Source organism: Chrysemys picta, chromosome 6 (assembly GCF_011386835.1).
Source record: "Chrysemys picta bellii isolate R12L10 chromosome 6, ASM1138683v2, whole genome shotgun sequence".
Taxonomy (NCBI): Eukaryota; Metazoa; Chordata; order Testudines; family Emydidae; genus Chrysemys; species Chrysemys picta.
The window spans coordinates 41,185,450-41,209,644 of record NC_088796.1 but is presented as its reverse complement, the minus strand read 5'-3'; the positions used below and the strand labels follow the sequence as shown (position 1 = coordinate 41,209,644).

The 24,195-nt window shown below is 39.4% G+C and overlaps 2 protein-coding genes across 4 annotated transcripts in view; one reads left to right on the top strand and one right to left on the bottom strand.

Moving 5' to 3' along the window:
- Positions 1–480: 480 nt before the first annotated feature.
- Positions 481–17,819, bottom strand: PPWD1 (peptidylprolyl isomerase domain and WD repeat containing 1). 2 transcript variants are annotated; one of them, XR_010588778.1, is made up of 11 exons: positions 17,580–17,819; positions 14,919–15,021; positions 14,006–14,106; positions 13,043–13,163; positions 10,647–11,094; positions 9,810–10,000; positions 8,976–9,165; positions 6,844–7,025; positions 4,556–6,384; positions 2,285–2,467; positions 481–836 (listed from the first exon to the last, which is right to left on the bottom strand). XR_010588778.1 is itself a non-coding variant. In XM_005300985.4 (11 exons), the coding sequence occupies exons 1-11, from the start codon at positions 17,728–17,730 to the stop codon at positions 693–695; spliced, it is 1,896 nt and encodes a 631-aa protein (XP_005301042.1). In that variant the 5' UTR covers positions 17,731–17,793; the 3' UTR covers positions 481–692. The 2 variants fall into 2 exon arrangements, 1 of the variants encoding a protein (XP_005301042.1); XM_005300985.4 differs by having other exon boundaries at positions 4,556–4,637; positions 17,580–17,793.
- Positions 17,796–24,195, top strand: part of CENPK (centromere protein K) — a 50,577-nt gene continuing 44,177 nt past the window's right edge. For both annotated transcript variants that reach the window (XM_024107370.3, XM_005300988.5), the window contains exons 1-2: positions 17,796–17,906; positions 20,417–20,443. In XM_024107370.3, the coding sequence (XP_023963138.1) occupies positions 17,904–17,906; positions 20,417–20,443 (30 nt within the window). In that variant the 5' untranslated portion in view covers positions 17,796–17,903. The remainder of the gene's footprint in view (positions 17,907–20,416; positions 20,444–24,195) is intronic.

Sequence of the window (24,195 nt, the reverse complement as noted above, 5' to 3'; positions counted from 1 at the left end):
TACCTACAGCTATAATCTCTTGTACTCTGAATTTATAGAAATCAGATCTTTGAAAAAGCATATCTATGGTGTTTTTTTTTAAAAGGCTAACTCTAATAACCCATAATTCCATATTCTGCCTAACTCTCCCCAAAAGGCAAATCCCAGGTACTGTCATAACATTTTTTTTCTAATTTTGGGATGGATGTGCATGAAAGACTGTATTAATTAGCAGACTAGAAACTGCTCTGCAGACGATATGAAATGCTTACATTTGCTCTTCCAAAAATATCAATTTTGATGGGTAAGAACCTATTTTTGGCATGAAATATAAACTAAGGAAAATGCAAACAGAGAAATTCAGTAAAGAAGACATTAGCAAGAGTAATAGGAAGTTAGATTAACATGCTCATGATTATGCAAAATCAGTACCCTTCAGACATTTTGAATGTACAAATACACGTAATTCAACATAGAAAAGATGCAACAGACAAAAAAAACTTAAACATGGTCACCTTTTATTTTAAAATAGAAAAGTTATTAAAAATACAGTTTGGGGCATTTCAGCTACACGATTGGTGGAGGGGTTGATGTATGTTCAGTCCTGGGGGCTTCCAGAGCAGAGAACTATTAAAAAATGAAGTCCACTGCTCAGTTTGTTTGCTTCTGGGTCCCACAACATTATTTTTAAGGTAGGTTTTTCAAATTCTATTTTACTTCACAGTGATATTAATGATGCTGACATCTTCATATGGTTTGTCAGTTTTGGGATTTACTTTCACATTTGAGATCCTCTGAACAACTTCCATTCCTTTAGTTACTCGTCCAAATACACTGTGCTTGTTATCCAGCCAAGGCTGTTTAGGTGGTTGGAACGAAAAGAGGAAGCAGAATTTTTGTTAAAATATAAAGCATTCTGTAGGTTAAATAGTAGGACAGAAAGATTTAGTACTAGAATAAATGAACGCAAATGCAATTGTCGATTAAGGTTATTAAATTTTAAGCTTTACACTTTAAAGTGTAACAGGAGTACTTGTGGCACCTTAGAGACTAACAAATTTATTAGAGCATAAGCTTTCGTGGACTACAGCCCACTTCTTCGGATGCATATAGAATGGAACATATATTGAGGAGATATATACACACACATACAGAGAGCATTAACAGGTGGGAGTTGTCTTACCAACTCTGAGAGGCCAATTAATTAAGAGAAAAAAAGTGTATTCACTGTTAATTATTCTAACAAGTATACAGTGAAAGCATATAAAAGTGTCTGTTACTGTTCAACAACTCTGAATCTAGTTATCTCAATTTGTTTATACCCAAGTATTAATACAATATCTTGCAAGGCAAAAATGCTACCTATGCAGTCATTTTAATTCATAGACCTTCAAAGATGAAAAAATAACTTTTTTAAAATGGAATATGTTTGCATAAATTCCATTCCAACCTATTTATATATGAAAACTAATGCTTTCACATGCTTGAAACTCAGTTGTGACAATTATAATCTTCTATTTTTACCACCACTAGAAAATGGGTAAAGTTCATATTTGTGAGCAATTAAGAATTAGGTCTTATGTTAATAACATTTCCCTGCATACCACTACAGCTCTCTTAACATCAGCTATTAAATTGTTTATAAATGCCCCTAAAACAGTTCTAAAATGGCAAGTCTCTAAAATAGTAAAATGATGATGCATATGCAGATTGCTTCTAAGGACATCCAAAGGCTAACCTTTGAAGGTTTTTGTTTTGTTAAAGATTCACATACCAAAGTTTCCTACTTCTAGTATATAGTGTACTAAGTCACACAAAAATGAAAGTATTAATGGAGATATTTTGGGGCCAAATCTTGACCCTCTGTGCAAAGCCAGAATACAACAGGCCATAGGAGTAGTAGAGTCTATACCTGCTAAATCTTCACAACCCATGCAGAAGTTTTGCCAGACTTAGTGAGAGGGATATTTTTTAATAAACGAAAATTAAATTTAGATGTTAACAGCAGAAGATGTAACTCCGGTTAATATAAAATTTCATAGTCTACAATAAGATTTAAAATTTAACATGTGCCTTTTACTGTGTCTAAAGCCTTTCATAATCAAAGGCTAATCACTCCTTCTAAAGGACATTTTTCAGTTAAACTTAAGCGATGTGCTTTTGTCACATCATTAACTACATAAAATTAGCTGGACAACGGCATCCTCCTTCTTCACTACAGAACTGGCACAACTGCTTCTTTACATAGTACCATCATGGTTGATCTTCAAATCAGACCTTAAACTGGGTTTTAAAGATTACTTACAGTTGGTACCACTGTTATGAAGAACTGGGAACCATTGGTGTTTGATCCTGCATTAGCCATACTAAGTGTGTAGGGTCTGTCATGTCGTAAAGTTGAATGAAACTCATCTTCAAATTCTCCTCCCCAGATGCTTTCACCTCCCATTCCTGTACCAGTTGGATCACCAGTTTGAATCATAAAACCCTGCATAGAAATTAAACACACCATCACGTTTCGCTATAGAACATACAAATCTGCAAGGCTGTGTAATTCAAGACAAGATTTGTTTTTAAAAACTGACAGACTTTTATATAAGATATGCAAGTGTTAGAATAAAATCCAGAGTGCCCCAAATAGGGTTTTTTGTTGTTGTTGTTTTTTTAAAATGATGGCCAGCTCATCATCAGAATAAGATCCTCTAACATATCCTGTGGGTGAGATAACATGAGCCTGTAGGGGTTATGTACCTGTCATTCTGTACCTTCCGCAAAAGCGTTCAGTTTTATCAACTTGTTTTTCTATCCCATACATCAGAAGTTTAAAGCTTTACAAGATGTCCATTCCTGCAGAAAGCACAGACCTACCTAACGCCTACGTGCCTGCTTTGAGTTCTAAGTCATGTCATATCAGCCTGTTGCACTCCAGAGCTAGTGGAAAGGGATGAGCATCTGGCATGCCTCTTGGCTTTTCACTTGTGCAGTCTGGCCCCTTTGTATTTTTTTTTTCTTTGCTTTTCTTTTATCCTTTGGAAGGAGGGTTTTTGTTTTTATCTGTTTGTTTGTTCCCAACTAGAGATCGATCCCTCTCCCTAGCTCGTGTTGTCTTCTTGCACTTTTTCTGCAGGGAGGAATCTAGCACCTGTTTCTCATTGTCGAATTCAACTGGAAAGTAAACACAAGGGAACATCCCAGAGGAAGCATCAGCAAGAATGCCAGACTCCTTGCTAAGGGACTATTACTCGATAGCTTTTCTCCAGAGGACAAGGGCTGGGGAAGTTTAGAATGTTCCCTCAAAAAACTCCCAATGGTTGAAGACAGACTTCGCTGCTATATTTCAAATGGCAAAGAGCTATAACCTGCCCTTGCAAAGGGTCTCAAGCTGGTGGGGGGATGACACAGAGATGTCCAGACTTTCAGCTTGTGCGAACAAGCTGTCCAGACTCCGAACCTATTCTCCAGGTAGAGCAAGGATTCGAGTGCGGGGAGCAACTGTGGCAGAGCTTCCGTTTTGTGTGTCCCGAGAATGCTTCCTCATAGGTCAAAGCTCCTCTTAGCCTTCAGTTTGCTCTTTAGGGCCAACTCCACCATGCCAGAAATGAAGGGGAGAAGGTCTGGGGTGGTCACATTCAGGGAATAATCCTTTACAAGAAAAATAGATGAGCAACCTTGGAGCCTTCATGGACAAGTCAGAGCTTCTGTATTTGCAGGAAAAGTGATTCAACTCAAGTGATTTCAACTAGGGAAAGGATCAGGATAAAAAAAAATTTCTCTTGCAAAATCTTCTTGATACATCCTAGTTCACAGAAGATCTCAGAATGTGTTATCACAAATATCAATAGTCCCATTGCAACTTACTTCTACTGATGTTGCATAGTAATGCACTCTGCAATATCTTCAGTGAACTAAGCACAACCAAGACTTTGCAGAGAGTTTGTTTGCCTGTTCGTTTTGGTTTTGTCCTGGGTAGCAAGGGCATTCAGTATAGTAAGGTAAAACCCTCAGAGTTACGAACACCTTGAAAATGGAGGTTGTTTGTAACTCTAAACAAAACGCTATGGTTGTTCTTTCAAAAGTTTATAACTGAACATTGACTTAATACAGGTCTGAAACTTTACTATGCAGAAGAAAAATGCTGCTTTCCCTTTACTTTTTTAGCAGTTTATGTTTAACATAGTACTGTACTGTTTTTGCCTTTTTTTTGGTCTGCTGCTGCCTGATTGCGTGCTTCCGATTCCAAATGAGGTGTGTGGTTAACTGGTCAGTTCGTAACTCAGGTTCTACTGTAATCTGTGCTTAACTCAAAATTTCAGTTTTCAGGTTTGCTCTGCAGTTTACCAGCAAGACTACTACTTTTAAACTGAACTATAACCTTCCTAAATCATAACTTTCTTCAAAATCTAACAGTTCCCAATCACACAATTTAACTGATTTAAATATAATAATTCACCATGCTTAAATATAACAAAAAAGCAATATAAATGACGAATTCAGACAGAACTGGCACAGATGTCTTATGCTCTGTATTTTGTGTCATACAAACCAACAGGAAAAGCATTAGTCTCTTGTAAATTACCTTGATAATACGGTGAAATGTGTGCCCATTGTAGTAACCATTCCTGCTGTGTACACAGAAATTCTCCACTGTTTTGGGGCACCTGCAATTGCATAACAAATTTAAGGCAAGACTAAATAATACTTAATTTTTACTGCAGTAGTGCCCTAGGGGCTCCGCCTGAGATCGAGGACCCATTGTACTGGGCACTACACAAAAAACACATAATAAGACATAATAAGACAGACCCTACCCCCAAAGAATGCATAAGCTTAACAGGTAACCGACAAAAAGCAGGAGGCATAGATGGGTGCAATGACTTGCCCAGGGTCACACAGCTGGTCAACAGCAGGGCCATAAAAAAAGCCAGTTCTCCCAAGACTAGTGCCCTAACCACTAGACAGTATGTCCTCCCCATAGTTCCACTTACATACTGTAGATAAAATTACAAAGTATTAAGAAGTATAAAGTGGAACCAATGTTCACAACAGCAGTAGTATGCAACTCACAAGCAGAAAAATAAATTAACATCCCTTTACCAAGGTAATTCTATCAAACAATGGCCTGCAACATGAATGGGTATACCAAGTGACGTGTTCAATACCATCTAATAGAAGTAAGGAATTTGAGGATTAAATGCTTTAGTGCTAAAGGAAACTTCTAGATCAGCACAGAGCCACACAGTTCTTTACCCCTTCTTTAAAACTGAAACTGCTGATTGTCAACATACAAATACTGTTTGGATCACAGAGGGACTAGATTATACATTACTGCTAACAGAATAAAGAACCTTTCACCATCATGGCTTGAATTTGACACAGACAAAATTGTTACCAGAGTTACAGAACAATGTAACAACATTACACTTAATCTACACAAAAACTTTGTTGTAAAGCAGTTAGGGTTGCTTTACACATACAAATATACCTGACTCAGATCCACAAAAACATGAAAATGAAAAGTTACGCCACTTAGCCATACATACCTGGCTTATCCACCCAGAGGCACACAAAATACCATTTATCACAAATGCTGTATATGACAAAACATGCATTCCAAACCTTAACTCTGTCCTCTTCAACAAACCTACATACTCTTAAGTACTATTAGTTGTGGACATTTGTTGTAGTAGGGCGTTGTATAGGGACAGTGTGGGTTGGTAAAGGAAGTGATAGAAGGCTAGCATTATTGGGGGCAGAGTGAAGGTTGTGTTGCACAGTGCTGTATGGCAGTTGTGATAATGGTAAGGCACGTATGTGTCTGTGGGTGGAGGAGCATAGAGTATGTACTGTTGAGTGGGTTTACTTTTCATGTCCATGCGTTTGTGAAACCGTCAGGGCTGCTACACATACAACAAACCTTAAGTGCTTCACAACAAAAAGTTTTTGTATATTAAGTTCCTAGGGATTTTTAATGCTTAAGTGGGCTTGGAAAGTTGAGAAGGAGCAGACGTTGGGGTACAGAAGTACAGATGTGAACAGAAGATTTTATTCATCAACAGTTGTACACAGAACCCTTCTCAGTTGTGTACCAGCAGTTGAACATAAATGGCATAAATTCATGCATAGTTGCACGTAAAACTTTCTCCATTGTAGGATACAATTTTGACGGAGAAGGTAGCTCTCATGAGTGGTTTCAGGTTTGCAATGGCACAAAATTTATGCATAAAGCAATTTCTTTCGGAGTTGCAGGATGCATCATCCCTCTGGTTTAGAAAGCTGTTGGCAGATCTGCTGCTGCCACCCACATGTTCTATTCTCCTTTCCCCTAGACTGCGTGAAATAGCACAGCTCTGCTATCTCTGCAGTAACACATAACTTGCATAAAACAGTGCTGTATCACACCAGCATCTGGGGGAGAATCAGAAAAAGAACAAAACAAGGTAAAAAGAGCAAATCCATAAATCAGAAAATGAAAAATAAAACAAGAACACAGAAGAAAGGAAAAGAAGATAAGGAAAAATAGGTGAGATTTGACAACTTAGTCAGACATGATACAAGCAGACTTGAGGATTTACAGTTTCTAAGGAATACTCCAACAACAAAAAATGTTGAGAACCACTGCCCTTGCTACTGCTTTAAGCTATTTTTTGCCCTAGTGTGCTTGCCAACATCCCAGCCGCTTAATTTATATAATTAATTAAGCAAATATGCAAGCAATAATATTATGTAATAAGATGGGGAGCAATTATGTAATTTGGTGGGGAGCAGGGGAAACCAAATTTTAAACAGTGGTAATCGACAACAAACAGCCTCAAAGAAAGTAATAATAAAAGCAAAACTCTTTTTAAAAAGGTACCAAATACATACTCAACAGGGAAAAGCTTGACATGAATATCTCCCATACTTGTGTGGATAATGGCACTATCAGAAACCCTTTTGGGGCCTTCAGCTTGAGTGGCTGCCATGACCTCTTCCTTAGATGGTTTCTCATTAAATACATCTCTGTCAGAATCTGCACTCTTTGTATCTTCTGGTTCACGTTTAGTAAACTGAAGAACAAAAGACAAAGGTTGCTACCTTTATTTTTTCTTATTTAGATACCATACAAAGCTAAAAATCAGTGAGAAAGATCATATTATAAAAGTCTATCTTCCTGCATTTCAGTATGTGTGAAATAAAGATTGACAGTCCTTCCACCTGCAGATTAAAGGTCACAATTTCCAGTCCAGATATAAGCTGGTTAGTTTATAAGCTGACCCCCCCCAAGATGGATAAGTAAAAATGGAAAATTTTTATGACCCATTCATAAGCCGACCCTAATTCAGGGGTTGGCAAACTTTGGCTTCCGGGCCATCAGGATAAGCTGCTGGCGGGCCAAGACAGTTTGTTTACCTCGAGCGTCCGCAGGCAGGGAGGTAAACCTAAGTAAACAAAGTGTCCCAGCCCGCCAGCTGCTTACCCTGACAGGCCGGGACAGCAACTGATGGGGAAATTTGGGGGGGGGGGGGGGAGGGTGTCAGGGGAGTAACCCATGATCACTCCCCACATGACCCCACCCCAGTCCAGGACCTCCACATTCTCCCCATTCCATCCCTTCCCATCTTAGCTGGGGCGGGCCAGGGGAGGATGTCTCTGGCCTGGCTGGAGCTGCTCCAACAGGCTGGGTGGCGCGGCCGCAGAGTGCTCCGGCATAGCGGGCAGCGTGGCCGCAGCATGCCAGTCCCGGAGCTGCAGCTGCTTTGGAGGCTGGGAGGAGAGCAGCATGCCCAGAAGTGGAGAGACTCTGGCCCCGCCTCTTCCTTGCTGGCTCTGCTGCCTCTCCTTGCCCCCTCTGTAGGGGGGGGGGGGGGAGGTTGTCTCACCTCTCCCCCTCTCTATACCCGTTCATAAGCTGACCCCCTTCTCTGGTGCTTCCCTTTTTTACTAAAAAAATGTGGCTTATGAAGGAGTATATACAGTACTCTTTTGTGATCTCTCTCCCCTAGACCTCTTGCCTGCCTTTAACATTGTTTTATTTAAAAGGGAAGAATGTAAAATTTGTACAGGTAACGTACACTAATTCTCAGGCAATGCTCCTTGTGCTAGGATCAGACAGAGTTGGAAGTCTCTCTTGATTTCATTACACGGGTATAGTAAGTACTCTTATTCTGTCTTTATACTAATATAATACTATCGAAAGACATTGATTAATTCAAAGAGCCGTTCCCATCCACAGCAATATGATCCCTAGACTAGTCCTCAAAAGGCAGAAGACAAAACTAGTTAGAGAAAACCCACAATAAAGGTCAAACAGTAGAGGAGTGTCAGCATACAGCACCAAGAGTGTACATTATAAAGTTTCAGATGGCAATTACAGTCACTGAAATACAGTATATTTTCTGTATGTTTGATAAATACAAAGGTCCCATATCCTGTCAAACTTTTCTTCCTGGTCTGTACTTTTGCAAGTTGTGTGTTCAGTTCTATAATTGCCTTCTGATAGTTTAGAGTACGCACACTTGGTGCTGTATGGTAACAATCAAGGTTAAGCACAAATACTAGTTAAGCAAATGACAGTCAGGCTTCTGCAACCAATGTCTGTTACTTGTCTATACAGTGCTTAGCACAAATGAGCCCTGATCCTTCATTGGGGTTCCCAGGCACTGTAGAGTAATTACATTATATATATATATATATATATATTATATAGCTTCAAAAGAAATCCTAACTACCAAACACAAGAACTAAATCTTTACTAAGATATAAAGGAGTCCAAGATTCACAATTTCTTGACCAACTCAGTAAAAACTGAAGGATCATGAAGCTACTCTCAGATAAATCCAAGCTAAAAATTCTGAAATATTGTTGTAATTTAAGGAGTCTTGTCTGGGAAAGTTGTCACTACCAAAATTCTTCAAGTCAAAAAGCACTAAAAAGTCTGTGAGAAGAAGTTTAAAAAACAAAACACACAAAATAGACTAATGCAAGATAGAAATTATTCAAACAGAAACCATACATACCATGTAAAACCTGTTCTTTTTGAAAGATGTGCAGACTATTGTTGGATCTGCCTGGATATTCTGGAGAACAGGGTTTTCAGATGCTTTCATCTCTATAGTGGTTGCAGCACGATGTTTCTTTGCCACACCTTGGAACAAAGCCAGTTGCATCACCCTGATATTTTCCTGTTTCCCTAAGATACGAACACACCTATAGTACATGGTGTTTAAAAACAAAAACGAAAAAAGAAAAAAGGCTGACTACTGTTAAACTTTCATATTATACAGTCTCTCCCCTCCAGCCATAACTAGACTCTTAGCAGAATTCAAGAAACACTACTCCTCATCTTATAAAAATATATATATATGAGAGAGAGAGAAGGGGCAGGAGGGAATGCTATTACAAGCTTATTTACAATGCTTTCCCTTTTCAAAACCGTTACAAAAAACTTACTACTCAGCCTTTCCTACCCTAAAAATCCCAAAACCATTGATCCTCATTTATTCTACCGTGCAGAATTATAAACAAAACTGTCATTAACTTTCCATTAGTGTATCTGATTGTATTTACTATTAGCCAGAAATGGACTGCCTGGGCAAAATACTTATTCCAAGGATTTTTATGCATATCTTCTCTCATTTTACCAAGTTTTAAGCCATAAAATTCAATATTTGGCATACAAACAGTTCCTTTTCAACCTAATTTAACAACCGCCCCCTCCCGAAGAAATAGAAAGATCTATTAACATGCAAAATTTTAAATGGAACAAGAATATTAAAAAATTGGCTGAAATGAGACTTTTTGAGACTAACTATTATATGTAGGTGCATAAACACAGTTGGAATAAGACTTACCGGTTAGTTTCTACATTTATGACCTTAACACCCAGCATTGTTCCATAGAGCACGAAGTGTCCAGTTTCATCAAAAATTATGTTAATTAACCTGACTGCATCCACCTTCTCCAACTCACGCTCAACAGCCATACGTCGGCCAAACTCCATGTCTGGCAGCTGTTGTCTCATCTGTTGCAGCTCAGTAAACATCTACAGAAACAAGACAATCAATCACCAATGGTATGAACGTACAATAATGCTGTGGTCTAGCAAAGCATTGAAACACACACTTAACTTTCGCTTCAGTAGGATTACTCAACTACTCACAAAATTAAATAAATATTTGAATGAATCATTCAAGTATTTCCTTTAGCTAAAGCAGGAACTGAAATATACACAATTAGAATTATTTTTCTTTTGACTATCAAAACACGAGCTGTAGTTAGCATCCAAGACCCTGGACAAATTTTAAAAAGTATGTTTGCTCTAGCAAAGCTATCTTTAAAAAGGATTTTTTTCCTTACATTTTTCTCCTGATTTTGATTAAAGCAGACATTTTTTCCAAATGGTTTCTAGCAAATGGGCAGTCTAGCTGCACAAAAATTACAAAATTTCCTAAATGAAAAACAGCAATTAAATTTCAAAGTATATTCAGCACAGATTAATATGTAGAAGTTAGATACCACAGAAATATAAGATTAAAAGATGCTAATATAGAAAAAAACTCCTTTGTAAGATAAAGTAATAAAACCCATCTTTATAGAAACTGGTGATAAAGTAGATAAAGGTACTGGTGAGTAAATTAATATGCAAAAAAAGAATAGAAGTCAGAATATAGAAGCAAAATTGAACTCACACTCAGGGATTCATCAAAGACTCTCATAAGCTTCCCAGTCAAGAACCTGAAAATTCTAACTTTTCTATCGGAACCAATAGTGGCCATTTTCTTGCCATCAGGTGAGAAACATATACTGGATGGGTAAGCTTTACATTTAGCAAATTCATATAAATCAGTGTCTGTTTTATACTCCCAGTTCACATTTTTGGGGAATTTATATTCATGAGGAGGCCCAGTCCAGTATTCAATCATTCCAGACTTGTCAGAAGACACTACTACTTTGTAGGTGGGGTTCAGCCGTATCTGAGTAAGAGGGGATGTATGGAGTTTATCAAAAATATGAAGTGGCTGGTTATTTCCTCGACCATCGTATATGAATATCTTTCCTGTGCTCTTCTCAGAAGATGCAACAGAAGATATGGCATCTCCAGGGCAGTATATCCATTCACACTGGCCAGGGTAGTAGCTGGAACAGAAAGTAGAGAAAAAAAACAAAAACAAAATAAGCAGGCCTTGATTTACCTAGATAGATCTGCATAACAATTTGCTAAAGAGACAAGGTGGGTGTTGTAATATTTTTTATAGAACTAAAAAGATATTACCTCACCCAACTTGTGTGTCTAATATTCTAGGATCAAAATGGCTATAAAACAATACTGCAAATAACACTTGGCTACACATTCGTCTAAGGGCTAGATTTCTGTTCAGTATTATTTTCGATATTACAGATAAAGAGAGATCAATAATTTGATAGTCCAGGACATATGTAGCAAGTTACCTCCTCAATTTTTTGAAGTCAACTGAACTATCAATTTGAAATCAAATGGCAGAGGCAATTTTGGGGTAGAATTATTATTTACTGCTTTGATAATATGTGGTCTATGAAAATTCAGTGGTTTATTACCAAAGGAATGTGCCAGTTACCTAATCTCTGCTTTTCCACAATGCTTCACAAAGTAGTTGTGACAGGAAGTTAGGGTACAGAAGGTAGGTGGGGAAAATAAGGATGTGATCCACTACAATATCTGGTGTGGAAATCTATTACTACTAAACTTTCATGACAATGGCATTTCTTCTCTGTCCTGAAATTGATAATTTAAAGTCAGATTTTGGTGCAAGTGAAAACAAAGGCACTTTTGCCATCAAATTCAACAGGAGCAGGATCGGGTCCTGCAATAAATCACCAGGACTTAATTACAAAGTGATTAATAAAAAGTTCAATAGATTATAAATTGCAATAAACCACCAGGACCAAATTATATTAATCAAGAATTCTGAAGGAATTTAAAATGAAATGGTTTAGCTGCTAGCAAAGATATGTACTCTAATTAAAATGAACCAGAGGACTGAAGAATAGCCAACGTTATGCTTATCTTTTAAAAGGATGCTAACAGAGACCCTGGGAATCATAGACCAATGAGCCTTATTTCAGTATCAGATAAGCTAGTTGAAACAATACTAAAGTTAGAATTATGAAAAACAAAAACTAACATTATGTAATACAAAGAACCAGTACAGCCTCCGGGGGAAAACTATGCTATCCAGAATTCTTCGACAACTCAACTATCAAATCTCTAAGAATTGGTAGATAAAATTATTTTGGACTTGCAAAATACTTTTGGTAAAGATCTTCAAAAAAGACGCTATTAAGGAAATTAAGTAGTCGTGGCATGAAAGGCAAAGTTCTGTCATGGATTAAAAACTGGTTAAGAGGCAGAAAACTAGAGAATAGCTGTCACAATGGCAGTACAGATACCAGACTGTGATTGGCTCTCCAGTTAAAAACAGTAGCTCCTACCCTAACTGGGTTGATTTAAAAACTGGTTGCAAGTGCACTGTTAAATATTAAAGTAAGTAGAAACAGTAAGGTAAACGGAGAATAGGATTAAAACAAAACAAAAAAAACAATCAGCCCTAATAGAAACACTATGTTAATTTCACTATGTTAATATCGCAGTAATAGGTGTGGTACAAAATGCCTATGTTGCTATTATACTTTCAGTCTAAAGACCTGACAAGAATTTTCTGTGGGCTACAGAACTCTTGTTTTTTCATTGTTTTTGCTCTCTTATGAGATATGACTAACATCATGTATCTTGTCAGATGCTACATGACAAATATCCTTGAATGTCAGGTGCATGTCATACTGAAAAATATGAAAACTTTGTTGCACACTTTTTACACCAGGAGATTAAAGCCACATATTAGTACAATTCTACATATATCAGGAAATCTCTAAACTGCTGGGCACATTTCTAATAGCACACACTCCCTTAACTTAGTTAAATGAAGGCTGATTGAATAAGAGTGAATTAAACTACATTCGGTTTGATTATTTTAAGTTAAAAAAAATGTCTAAGTACTCAAAACACTTACGATCACCAAAAATGTTTTTACAGAATGACATGACTTACCCAAGTTTCAGCATGTTGATCATATCAAAGTTCACTACATCAAACACCTTCATTGCTTTGTCATCCCCAACAGAACAGAATAATGCCCCTTCTGAACTAACTGCAATACTCTCAATGACCCCTGTTACAATAAACCCAATATAATATTAAAACATGGAAAAGACAGATACGCTTCATGCTTTGTTCTGAAAGTTATATTTACCACTTTGAAGGATTATTCAATTATCATTCTGTACTACAGCTTTAAAATACAGATACTATATACAACAATTGCAGGCTCTAAAATGTTGTTCTCAGATCTGAACAACATTTTAGAGACTGCAATTGTTGTATATACTATCTGTACTTTAAAGCCGTAGTACATAATAATAATAATAATAAAAAGAGTTCTACATTGCACTGTTCATGTCTGCATTGTCTTGGAGTAGTTAGCCACTGTACAGAGAATTAGTGACCTAACATAAAATTGCTTATTTTTTTAATTGGTCCACTAATCCCACTTAAGAAAATAATGTGCTTTTTTTGGCTCAGAAAGGATCAAATTTTGAACGTGTAAACATACTTGTTGAGTCAATGGTAGCAATTAAACTTTTGGAAGGACTCTAAAGGATAAGTTGATTGGTACATCTAATTAAAAATAGCAATTTACAAGTTTTACTGTTACCATGAACAATCAGTATCATCAAGTTCTAAAAATGAAGCATAGAAAATTATAAAATAAATTGTTAAGAATCCTGTAAACAATACACCTAACAAACATTAAAGTTTATTTCCACAGTAACTCCTAATCCCTCAGAATCCTACTACATAATGGAGTAGGACCAGATTCTCCAGCTTTGGAGAACACCTGATGAAACAAATATTTAACTACTACTAGATATTGCAAATATAGAACATAGATAGTAGAGTTGAAGAAAAATTGTGTTCTAATAAAAACAGATCAAATACAATATGATTTCTTACCTAAATGGCTACGAAAATGTTTAACAAATTCAATCCCTTCTTCTACTTTCTTCCAGAATTTGACATGTCCATCATGGCTGGCAGTTATGATAAAATCTGTCCTGCAATGATAAGTGTATCAATTGAAACATAACATTAAGAACTAGAGTGTGGAAGGGAAGAATCAATAATGGTGTACAAGACCAGTTTACTAGTACAGCATAGCTATTGAGATGGATATGCATTTTTTTCCTTTTTCCTCACTCAGAAAAGTACAACATGAATATATAATGTATTTGCAACTAGTGGGTAACAGCTAGTATCAAGACCTTACATATTAGTACAATATTCTTTATATCTTACTGTAAACAATCTTGAGTCTGTCAGTGTGCAGTAGCAGTTCGATCTCAGTATTAATCATTAAAAAGCAAGATATTACCTTCCCACACTCTGTGACTTGATTTGTAAAGAGACTACACCAACTTAAACAACACACTTCAGTCATTTTTTTCATGCTAATATTGTTAGAAGTAACATGCAATTATAATAGGTTAGAGATTTTTTTCTGTCTCTGCAGTTGTTTACACAAGCAGGAGAAGCTATCCATCAAAGGCATCAAAAAGTAGTTATTTCACATAGCAATAGGGATGAAAAAAAGTAATTTAAGAATAGGAAAATGGGGTTTTAAATCCACAAAACTAAGCAAGGGATTACACGGTACTACTTTTAAATTGACGAGATTTCAAATGTGTCTCTCTTTAACCAAATCAAATCTATTTGAAGTAGCTCTGAAGAATTTAAAATCCCACCTCCAAAATCCTCAAGTTCCATTAGGAAAGTTTCTATTTAAAAACAAACAAACAAAAAAAACTTCCTATCATATACACATAAAAGTTTTGAGACTGCAAGACACTGTGAAAAACAAAAGACTCACTTAGTACACACTACATGTGTAATGACATCTCTGTGCATGTAACTGCGTTCATACATTGAAGCACTCGGAAGATTTTCAAGGTAGACATGTTCAAATTCAAGGACTGAACAAAATAAGAGAAAAGCATAAATTATTTCCTTTTAATAAATATTATATCCCATCTTCTGCTCTCTATTATTATTTACACTTGGATTAGTTTACCTGCATTAGTTTTAGTCAAAAAGGTAAGATACCAGGGCATCATGCTAACATTATGAATGAGATTTCTACCACTATTTTTTGAACCTGAATCTCCCAACTGCTGGCATGCTAGAAATAGCTAATCTCTCATTTCATCAATATTTAAATAATATTTAACCATTTTAAATAATTACATCTGTTTTCTGAAATGATAAAACAATATTAATGTCAAAGGTCCAAAGTCTGTCCCTACATGCATTTTCTCCCTCCCTCTGCCCCACCGCTAATTAAGTTAACTTGAGCATCGAAGATCAGAATTTGGCTTTATGCAAATACTTCTTTAAAGTTTATTATTTCTCATATAAAGGAAAACTTTCACAAAGAAGCCTTGAAAACAGAGTATCTATAGAAAAAAATCCTTTTGTTAGAGAATATCTATAATTTTCAGAATTTTGGGGACGTGTTTAGAATCAATACATCTCAGGTCGAGGTGTCATAATTTATTCCAAGAAGAGAGATAATTAGTCATGACCCAAGGTTTATGGATTTATGCCCCTTCTAAACATTGTTTTTCTTTTAATCCTTACCAGTATTGTGTTATTCTCTGGAACACACACAACTTTGCAAGATTCAAAATAGATTGGACATTATATGGATAATGAGAACATTCAGTCACATACTGGTAAGGATTAAAAGAAAAACAATGTTTAGAAGGGGCATAAATCCTTAAGCCTTGGGTCATTCCATTTGCTACAGTCATGGACATCATTATCCTCTGTTTGATATGTTAGTTGAAAACAAAGTCCACTTATATAGGTATCTGAAGTTACTGCTTCTTATTTTAATTGAACATATTCTTGTTTTTTTCCTCTCAAGAAGGTATCATCTAGGGACAGTACAGCAAAAATAACTAATATTAGAAAAGGTGGTCTATAACTACAGTCATGAAAGAACTCATAAAACAAACAAATCTTCAATCTTTGTTACAAGATGACAATATCTGAACAATAAGAAATGTGTTTACTGACAGGACAGATGTAATCACTGCTACTTCTGAGCACTCAAAAACATGTCAGGTACCTCACAAAAGTTGTAACAACATTGTACCTGTCCTGAAGAGTTTGTAGTGTAAGTCTGACATGACAAAAATGTGTGATTCATAAACAGACTAAAGGGAAAGGAGAGAAAAATGTGACAATGATATCACACAGTTATTGAATAGGACAAATATATTTCTTGAAAGTTCCTTTGTTTTTTTTTTTTATCATCTTTCTCCTTCCATTTTTGGTGGTTTTCATTAAGCAACTAAATCAGCGTCATCATTTGTGTGTCACTATTTAAGATCTAACAATTGCATCTCTACCCATTTCATTAACAGACTGCAAAATGAATCTGATTCTTTATGGTCCAACCCCTTAAATGACAACCATGACTATTTGTCTAGCTGGAGGCTACTGCACTCATTGCTATTTAATTTAGTAGGCCTGTGTGCGGATGAAGAGTCAATCCCGTGTTTGTATTATGGCAGAATCCATGATGGAGATGTCAATCAGGCAACTCTGTTAAAACGGTAGCAACAAAATAACAAGCAGCTGATTGCCAGTAGTTGTCTATTTTTGAGATTTTAAACTTTGTAAAGAATCTGTTCATGCAGGTGTTCTCCAAGAAGTATGTCTGTTGCTTTACCCTAGCCTTACAAATAAAATGTGATCTTCCTTGTAGTGAAGTTAAGCTTTTCCTTTTGGGTGGAATAGTAATTAATCTTCATAAGTGAAAGCATTTCAAACTGTAGGCCTCAGTTGTGTATGCTTAACTTCCATACTGTGAATAGCAGGGTTACTCGTAGTAGTAAAGTTAAGATTGTGCCTGTTTGCACAATCAAAGCCATAGTGAGTGACATCTTGAAGCATCTGTTCCTATAACTCTCTTTCTTAAGGCCAAGAGAAGCATGTGAGATTTAGAACAAGGACAAGTTTCAAGTTCTTGTGCTGTGCAACCTTCAAAACAAGTCAGAGAATGCAGCATCTTAAATATTTGCCTTTGTTGCATTAATGAAAGAGGAACCACTCTTTGACAAAACGCATATTCACGTACTGCTCTTAGCCAATTCTACACCTAAGACAACAGACTTTACAGCACTGGCATGAAAATCCACCAGCTGGGGCACAGCGTTTTCCCGATCACCTTTTATAACAACAAAACAAAGGTATTTTTATTCAAGAGGAGAAGGAGGAGCTACTTATTATGGGCACATGGGATCGCGCACGAGGCTGGATCACAGCCACTTTGGGGGCAGTTTTGATTCTGTTCCCTCAAAAATGCCAACGGAGTAAGTGTTTACCATCGCTCCGGCACCGCGCTCCGGCACCGCACTCCAGCACCCTCCCCGACCAGCGCCCGCCCGCCCGACCAGACTCCCAGCCCAGCCCGGACCGCTCCGCTCCCCCGTGTCCCAGACCAGGGCGCGGCTCCCCACGTTACCTCTCCTCTTTTTGGCCTGCGCAGCCTCCCCCGGGAGGGGCCCGACCCAGCGCTCCTCTTCCTCCGGTTCCTCGTCTCCATCCCCAGCTACGGCACCCACCGCTGCCTCCTCGAGCTTCCGCCTCTTGCGCTCCGAGTCGGCGGAGGCCATGTTAATGTGCGTCACACGCCTGCGACACGCCCCGCTCGGGCGCCCGACAGTGAGGGCGGCAGCGCTTCTCGCCGTCAGCCGGACACAACCAGTGAGAGCGCAGCGCGCGCAGATTGAGGCGCGTCGGAAGCCGCTCAGGTCACCTTGAGGACTGGAGGGCGCTGGAGCTCGCCATGGTAACGGGCTGTTTCCCCCCATCCTTAGGGCCCCGTCCCGAGTGTCTGCGCCTCAGTTGCCCCGGGCCGCGCAGGCTGCGTCGAGTCCCCGTTAACTCCCCCAAAGGCCGCAGGCGGGGGCTATGCCTAGGCGGCCGCTCTCTGGGAAACCCGGTAACCACCCACCAGCCCTGCTGTGGGGGTGGGACCTGCTGCTCCCAGGCTGTCTGTTTCCGTCGCCATGGGTGTCCCCTCCCCACCGTCCTGCGTCGCCTGGGCTAATGCCCTGCTGGGGCTGCCGCCCGGGTGCTGCTCTCTGTCTCCCCTTTCGTCACCCCTCACCCCAGCACCTCAGGCGGTGTGTAAACGCACCACTGAAGTGCAGCAGTACGGGGGAAGGGGCAAAGGACTCGGGCTTGCTCTTATGTCCATGCAAAGCAAAGGAGGCCTTGGTTTTTACAGGTTCAGTCCAGCCTCCCCACAGTAAGTTGCATAAGCATTAAGGCTTTCTATCTTGGACGGACAAAGGTTTTTTTTATTTTATTTTATTTTCATATGAGAGTTTTTTCCAGTCGTTTAATCATTCCCCATGCTCTTCCCAGACCTTCCTCTAGTTACACAATGGTGTTTTTGAGATGGGGTGATCAGTACCGCGTGCAGTATTCCATGGCGGTCACAGCATTGATTTATCTATTATAAAATTTTAGGTAGTCTTCTTATGCATTATAACATTTTGGTCTTTTTTTTTTTTTTTTTGGACTGAACTGAGCAGAGATTTTCATTGAACTTTCTCTAGTAACCCCCTAGTTAGATTAATATTGTTTTTGATGTACCCGTAAGGTGAAAGACTAGTTAAATTTTTCCATCCAATGTGCATAACTTTTGATTGTTACCGAACTATCTCTCTGACTCTGCCTCCCCCAGCCCTTCAGTGACAGCCCACCCTGGGGAACGGGGTTGGGAACTCACTGGCCACCAGTTTCCCTGTTCCCCAGCTGGGCGGGAGCAGGGGAGCTGTCCAGTGGAGCATACTGGCAACCAAATGCTGCAGCCACCTCCACTGCCGAGAGCCACCTCTGGTGCCATGCACACGGTGGGCTGTCCAGGGGTGCAGGGTGCCGATCCCAGCTGCCTGCGCAAACACCAAGGCGGCAGATCTCACTGGCATTGATAACAGCTATTCAGGAGCAACAACTGGGCGCTGCAGGGAGGGGCTGATGTTTTGCCACTCCCCCCCAATCTCTGCCCATGCTTTGGAGGCTGTCATGGCAGCAAAAAAATCCGCTGGTGGCTGCATTTGAGAAATGCTGCTTTAGTTTATTGGCTTCACTAGAGGCAGATTTCTAAATTTTGCAGGATTTCTGTTTGGCTCAAGTAGTCTCTTGAACATTTCCATTTAACCTTGCCTTCCTGGTTTCCTTTTTGTTTAACGGTAATAACTTCCGAGATACTATCCTAGCCACTTCTAGGGATTTTACTTGCTTTACTTTTAGCTTTAGAGCCATTTTGACTATCATTTTACTGAAATCTCCTTTTCCAGAGTTTAGTGTAAGTGGTTTTTTTTTTTTGTTACTTTACTGAGTTTTTGATGTTGAAGAATGTAGGGTTGTTGGATTTTTTGCCAAATTTCCATACTGCCAAATGTATTTAGAGAAGAAGACTGAGAATTCCCTATTGCTCTGTAAGATTAGAGCAGATCTTAACCAAGGCAAACTATTTGCATTTCTCATTTAGTCTGTCTTAAGGTTGGTGTGGGGTTTTTTTGTTTAATTATCATCATCATCATCTGTTGTTTTGGTCACAAGCTTTTCTGTGTTCAAACCTGCTACTTAAAAACCATATTAATACACAGGAGATTTGCATATATGCATGCTAATAATTCTGAAGCTGTTTCCTTTACAGCACTGTAATAATCTGTATCTGGAATTTAACAAGACTATTAGGAGGTAACACCGGTTATCTTCTGTTTTTAGGAGAGGGTAGAAGCAGCTCCATGTCTCGATTTTTAATTGTTTGAAATCTGCAGTGTTCTACAACTAGTTTGGGAACGGTCTTGTATATTTAAAAAAAAAATGTTCCTGGTATTTCCTTTTAATTATTGTCACTGCTTTCTGACTGACATACTTCTCATACGTAGTCTTCCCTTATGTTGGCATTCAGAGTAAGAATACAGAATTCTGAATCTGATTCAGGATATATGCTTGTATGAAGACAGTGAAACCCAACCCCTCAGTCCTGCAAGTTATTCAGTGTAGGTGGCCCCTATGTCCCTAAGGAGCCTAGCTGAAGCTAATGTGGTTCTGCAAGGATGTAGGGGTCTACCTGCATGGAATACACAGAGGATCTAGGCCTAAATAATTATTAAAGTAGTGTGGATATAGACTTGAACTGAATTAGCTGAGCCAAAAGGATGTCATATGAAGCAGCACAGAAAGATTGTTAGCTTTGTCACAAGCCATATATTGTAAAAGAAATAGATATTACAAAACTTTAGTAGTCAATATCACTTATTTTTTGTGCTTTTGTTATAGGATAAACAAGATGAACTTTTAAAGGAGGTATGTACACTTCTGGTTCATTTATTAGGTTATTTGTTAAATTTAAGTAAATTGTTTGTGGCTGTTCTACATAAAGCTAAATTTAAAGAAAATGTTCCTTGAAGATATTAGAGGCAATTTCTGTCAGGTAGTTCCGGTTAAAAACTTGAGATAGATTTATTATAGGAAATAATAATAATAATAATAGTAATGTTCTTATAAATCACAAGTTTAAAATTTATTACTTTAAACTCGTGTATATTTTTATGTTGTCATTGAATTTGTTTGCCATTCCAAGGGGACTATAAATCTCACTATCTATGTTCACTAGTTTTTACTTATGAAATTATCTTTGTAGGGAAAACTAAATCCATTTTTTTTTTTAAACCTGGTGTCCATTGAAGTATTTTAAAAAAAGAACAGCATTTGTTTCTTACTGAGTAATCTCACTCCTGGATTTTAGACATTTTATAGCAGCATAATTATTTTGGTTTACCTACCTTTTTTATAAAGTGCAAAGTACATGTTTTCATTCATTAAAAAATGTAATGATTAGTCATATTTTCTGTCCTCAGCTTTCTTGTGAAGAAAGGAAGTATTAGTAATGCTTCCCATTTTACAAATGGGAAATTGAAGCACAGAGATTAAGGCCTTGATCCTTCAAACACTTACATAGATGAGTAACTTTATCTTTGTGTGTAGACCTGAGCTCATTGAGAATTTCCATGTGCACAAAGTTAGTTATGCATAGGAGTTAACAGGACTAGGCGTATGTGAAGTGCCCAAGGTCACACAGGATGTCAAACCGAGATCCGAGACTCAGGATATATCTGCACTACAAAATTAGGTTGATTTTATTTAAGTCGACATTGCGCCTCCAATTTAAGCAAGTCGATTTTGCATGTCCTCACTATGCTCTTTGTGTCAGCAGAGCACATTCTCACTAGCAGGGCTTGCATTGACTCATGGAGTGCTGCACTTTGGGTAGCTATCCCACAGTACCTGGAGCCAAGTGGAATGTTCGGTTGGGCTTGCAATGCCTCATGGGACCAAAACATTTGTGCGGGTGGCTATGGAAACATGGCATTAGCCTCCCATGTTGCACTTACCTAACTCTCTCCCTCCCTCCCTGAAATCAATGGCAAACAAACCAAGCCTTTTTTCCTAAGTCTGGGTTACCTGCGCAGATGCCATAGCACAGCAAGCATGGACCCTGGTCAACTGTACACTGTTGTGAGCATTACAAACACCTCACGCCTTATCCTGCAGTATTTGCTCAGCTGAGGCAGGAGCCACCAGTGGAACAATGTGATGCCACCCAAGCTCTGCTGGAAGCCATGGAGCGGAGCAATTCGCAAATGCTGGTGACAGTCACTCATCACCTTGACACGGTAGAGCCCTGCTTCTGGGCTCGGTAAACAAGCACTGACTGGTGGGACTGCATAGTTATGAATGTGTAAGGCCACTTTCGTGGAACTGTGCGAAGAGTTTTCCCCAGCCTTCAAGGGCAGCAATACTAAAATGAGAGCTGCTCTGACAGGTGAGAAGCAAGTGGCGATAACTGTGGACGCTTCCAACGCCAGACTGCTACCGGTCAGTGGGGAATCAATTTGGAGTGAATAAATCTACCGTGGGGTCTGTTGTGATCCAAGTTTCCAGGGCAATCAATACACTTCTAAGAAAGGTAGTGACTCTGGGCAACATGCAGGACATAGCGGATGGTTTTGCCGCGATGGGATTCCCTAACTGTGTTGGAGTGATAGACGGAACACATATCCCTATCTTGGCACCAGACCATCTTGCCAAAGAGGTACTTCTCAATGGTGTTGAAAGCGCTGGTGGATCATAGGGGTCGTTTCACCAACATCAATGTGGGATGGTCGGGAAAGGTGTATGACGCATGCATCTTTAGAAACTCTGGTGTGTTCAGAAAGCTGCAAGCAGGAACTTTCTTTCCAGACTGCAAAATAACAATTGGTGATGTTGAAATGTCAGTTGTGATCCTGGGAGACCCAGCCTACTCCTTGCTCCCATGACTTATTAAGCCGTACACAAGCAGCCTGGACAGCAGTAAGGAGCGGTTCAACCATAGGCTGAGCAAGTGCAGAATGGTGGTGGAATGTGCCTTTGGACGTTTAAAAGCCCGGTGGTGTAATTTGCTTACTAGGTTAGACCTCAGTGAAAGCAACATCCCATTGTTGTTGCTGTGTGCTCCGTAATATCTGTGAAACAAAGGGAGAAAAGTTTCCGGTGGGGTAGAGAATTGAGGCAGATCGCCTGGCAGCCAATTTCGAGCAGCCAGACACCAGGGCAATAAGAAGAGCACATTGAGGGACACTACGTCTCTGTGAGGCTTTGAAAACTAGTTTCATTTAATCAATGACTCACAGTAATGTGACACTTATGTGTGTTGTTCCTTACCAAGATGTCCCCTTCATTGCATGTACTCCCCGGTAAACTACACCCGCGCTAACCACAGTGTGCTGAATAAATAAAGAGCCTTTTCTCCTCAATCCATTAATTTTTATTATGCTCACAAACACTGAGAGACAGCAAAGAAAAGTAAGATAACCTGGTGCAAAAGGGCTGATAACACGTGGATGGGGAAGGAGGGAGACAATGACAGCTTGCTTACAATTGCATTGCAATAACAATCAAAGGTGTAGGAATGGGCGCCTTCTGGTCCTTGTATCCTCCCCTGGTGCAAGGGATACCGGACTCTCCCCCCACCCCCACCCTTCATCCTAGGACGCCTGGGAGAGGAAGATATGGAAGTTGGCGACGATGGCAGCAGGTTCAGCATAGGCTGCGGTGGTTCTCTAGTGTACAGCTGCCTTGAACCTCAACCAGATGCCTCAACATGGCTGTCTGCTCCCTCATAAGCCGCACCATTTTGTCCTGCATGTCACCCTCGTGTTCCCTTCATGCTCTCCTGTCCTCGCAGTCGTTGTGCAGGCTGTCAGACAGGGCAATCCTCCATGCGCTGAGCTCCGTCTTGTCACTCTCAGAGGCATGCATTAACTCATTGAATATGTCCTCCAGAGTCTTCTTTTTCCACCTGCTAATCTGGGAAAGTCTCTGTTCCGGTTTGGAAGACGCGTCTATGGACAAGGTTTCATCTGCAAAGAATACAAAGTACAAGGGTAGCATTGACAGTGCATACATTGTTTCTGGTGCAAGGTTAAATGTTTTTATAAAAGAAACACCCCTCAATGCACATCCCTGCAAGCCACAACGTAATCAGAACCGCTGGCTACTGCAAGAGTCGGTTTGCTGCTACAGCCATGGTGAGTGATGCCATGAGGCATGGGCGAGAGGTCTTGTACTGGAGTTTTTTTAAGACATCCTTGGGATCAATGGTTCCAACCTCAACACAGCCCCCTTTCCCATAGCAACCTGGATGGTGCATGAGGACAGGCACCAGTGTAAAGCCCCACTGATAGTTTGATTGTTACAAAAGCGGCATCGGGTTGGGGTGGAAGGGAGACAAACAGGAAGCGTCGTGATCCCTCCCCCCGCTTCTTAAAATGCTGGCTGCAATACACGGTGATCCCTTCCAACCACAACCAGGGCTCGGGAAAGCGTGGTTGTGTGACACAGAATTCACCAAATGGGTGGATTACTTATTGAATCGCTTGCAGTTTAAGGGCTAGCATTTAAAACTTCCCCCCGTTTCCCCTAGGTGATCACATGCGATATCACTCTCCTGAGGGAAACAGAGGCAGAGAGGGAGCAGATGCTGCAAGCATCTGAGTACAGACCTGGTCCTTATG

Excerpts from the sequence above, each read along its gene's own strand:
- PPWD1 (XM_005300985.4), bottom strand. The coding sequence starts at position 17,730 with ATGGCCTCCGCCGACTCGGAGCGCAAGAGGCGGAAGCTCGAGGAGGCA. Across the intron at positions 13,164-14,005 it reads ACATTTTCGTAGCCATTTAG|GGGTCATTGAGAGTATTGCA; the intron begins GTAAGAAATCAT and ends TTATTGTAACAG. Across the intron at positions 4,638-6,843 it reads GTCAAGCTTTTCCCTGTTGA|GTGCCCCAAAACAGTGGAGA; the intron begins GTATGTATTTGG and ends ATGCAATTGCAG.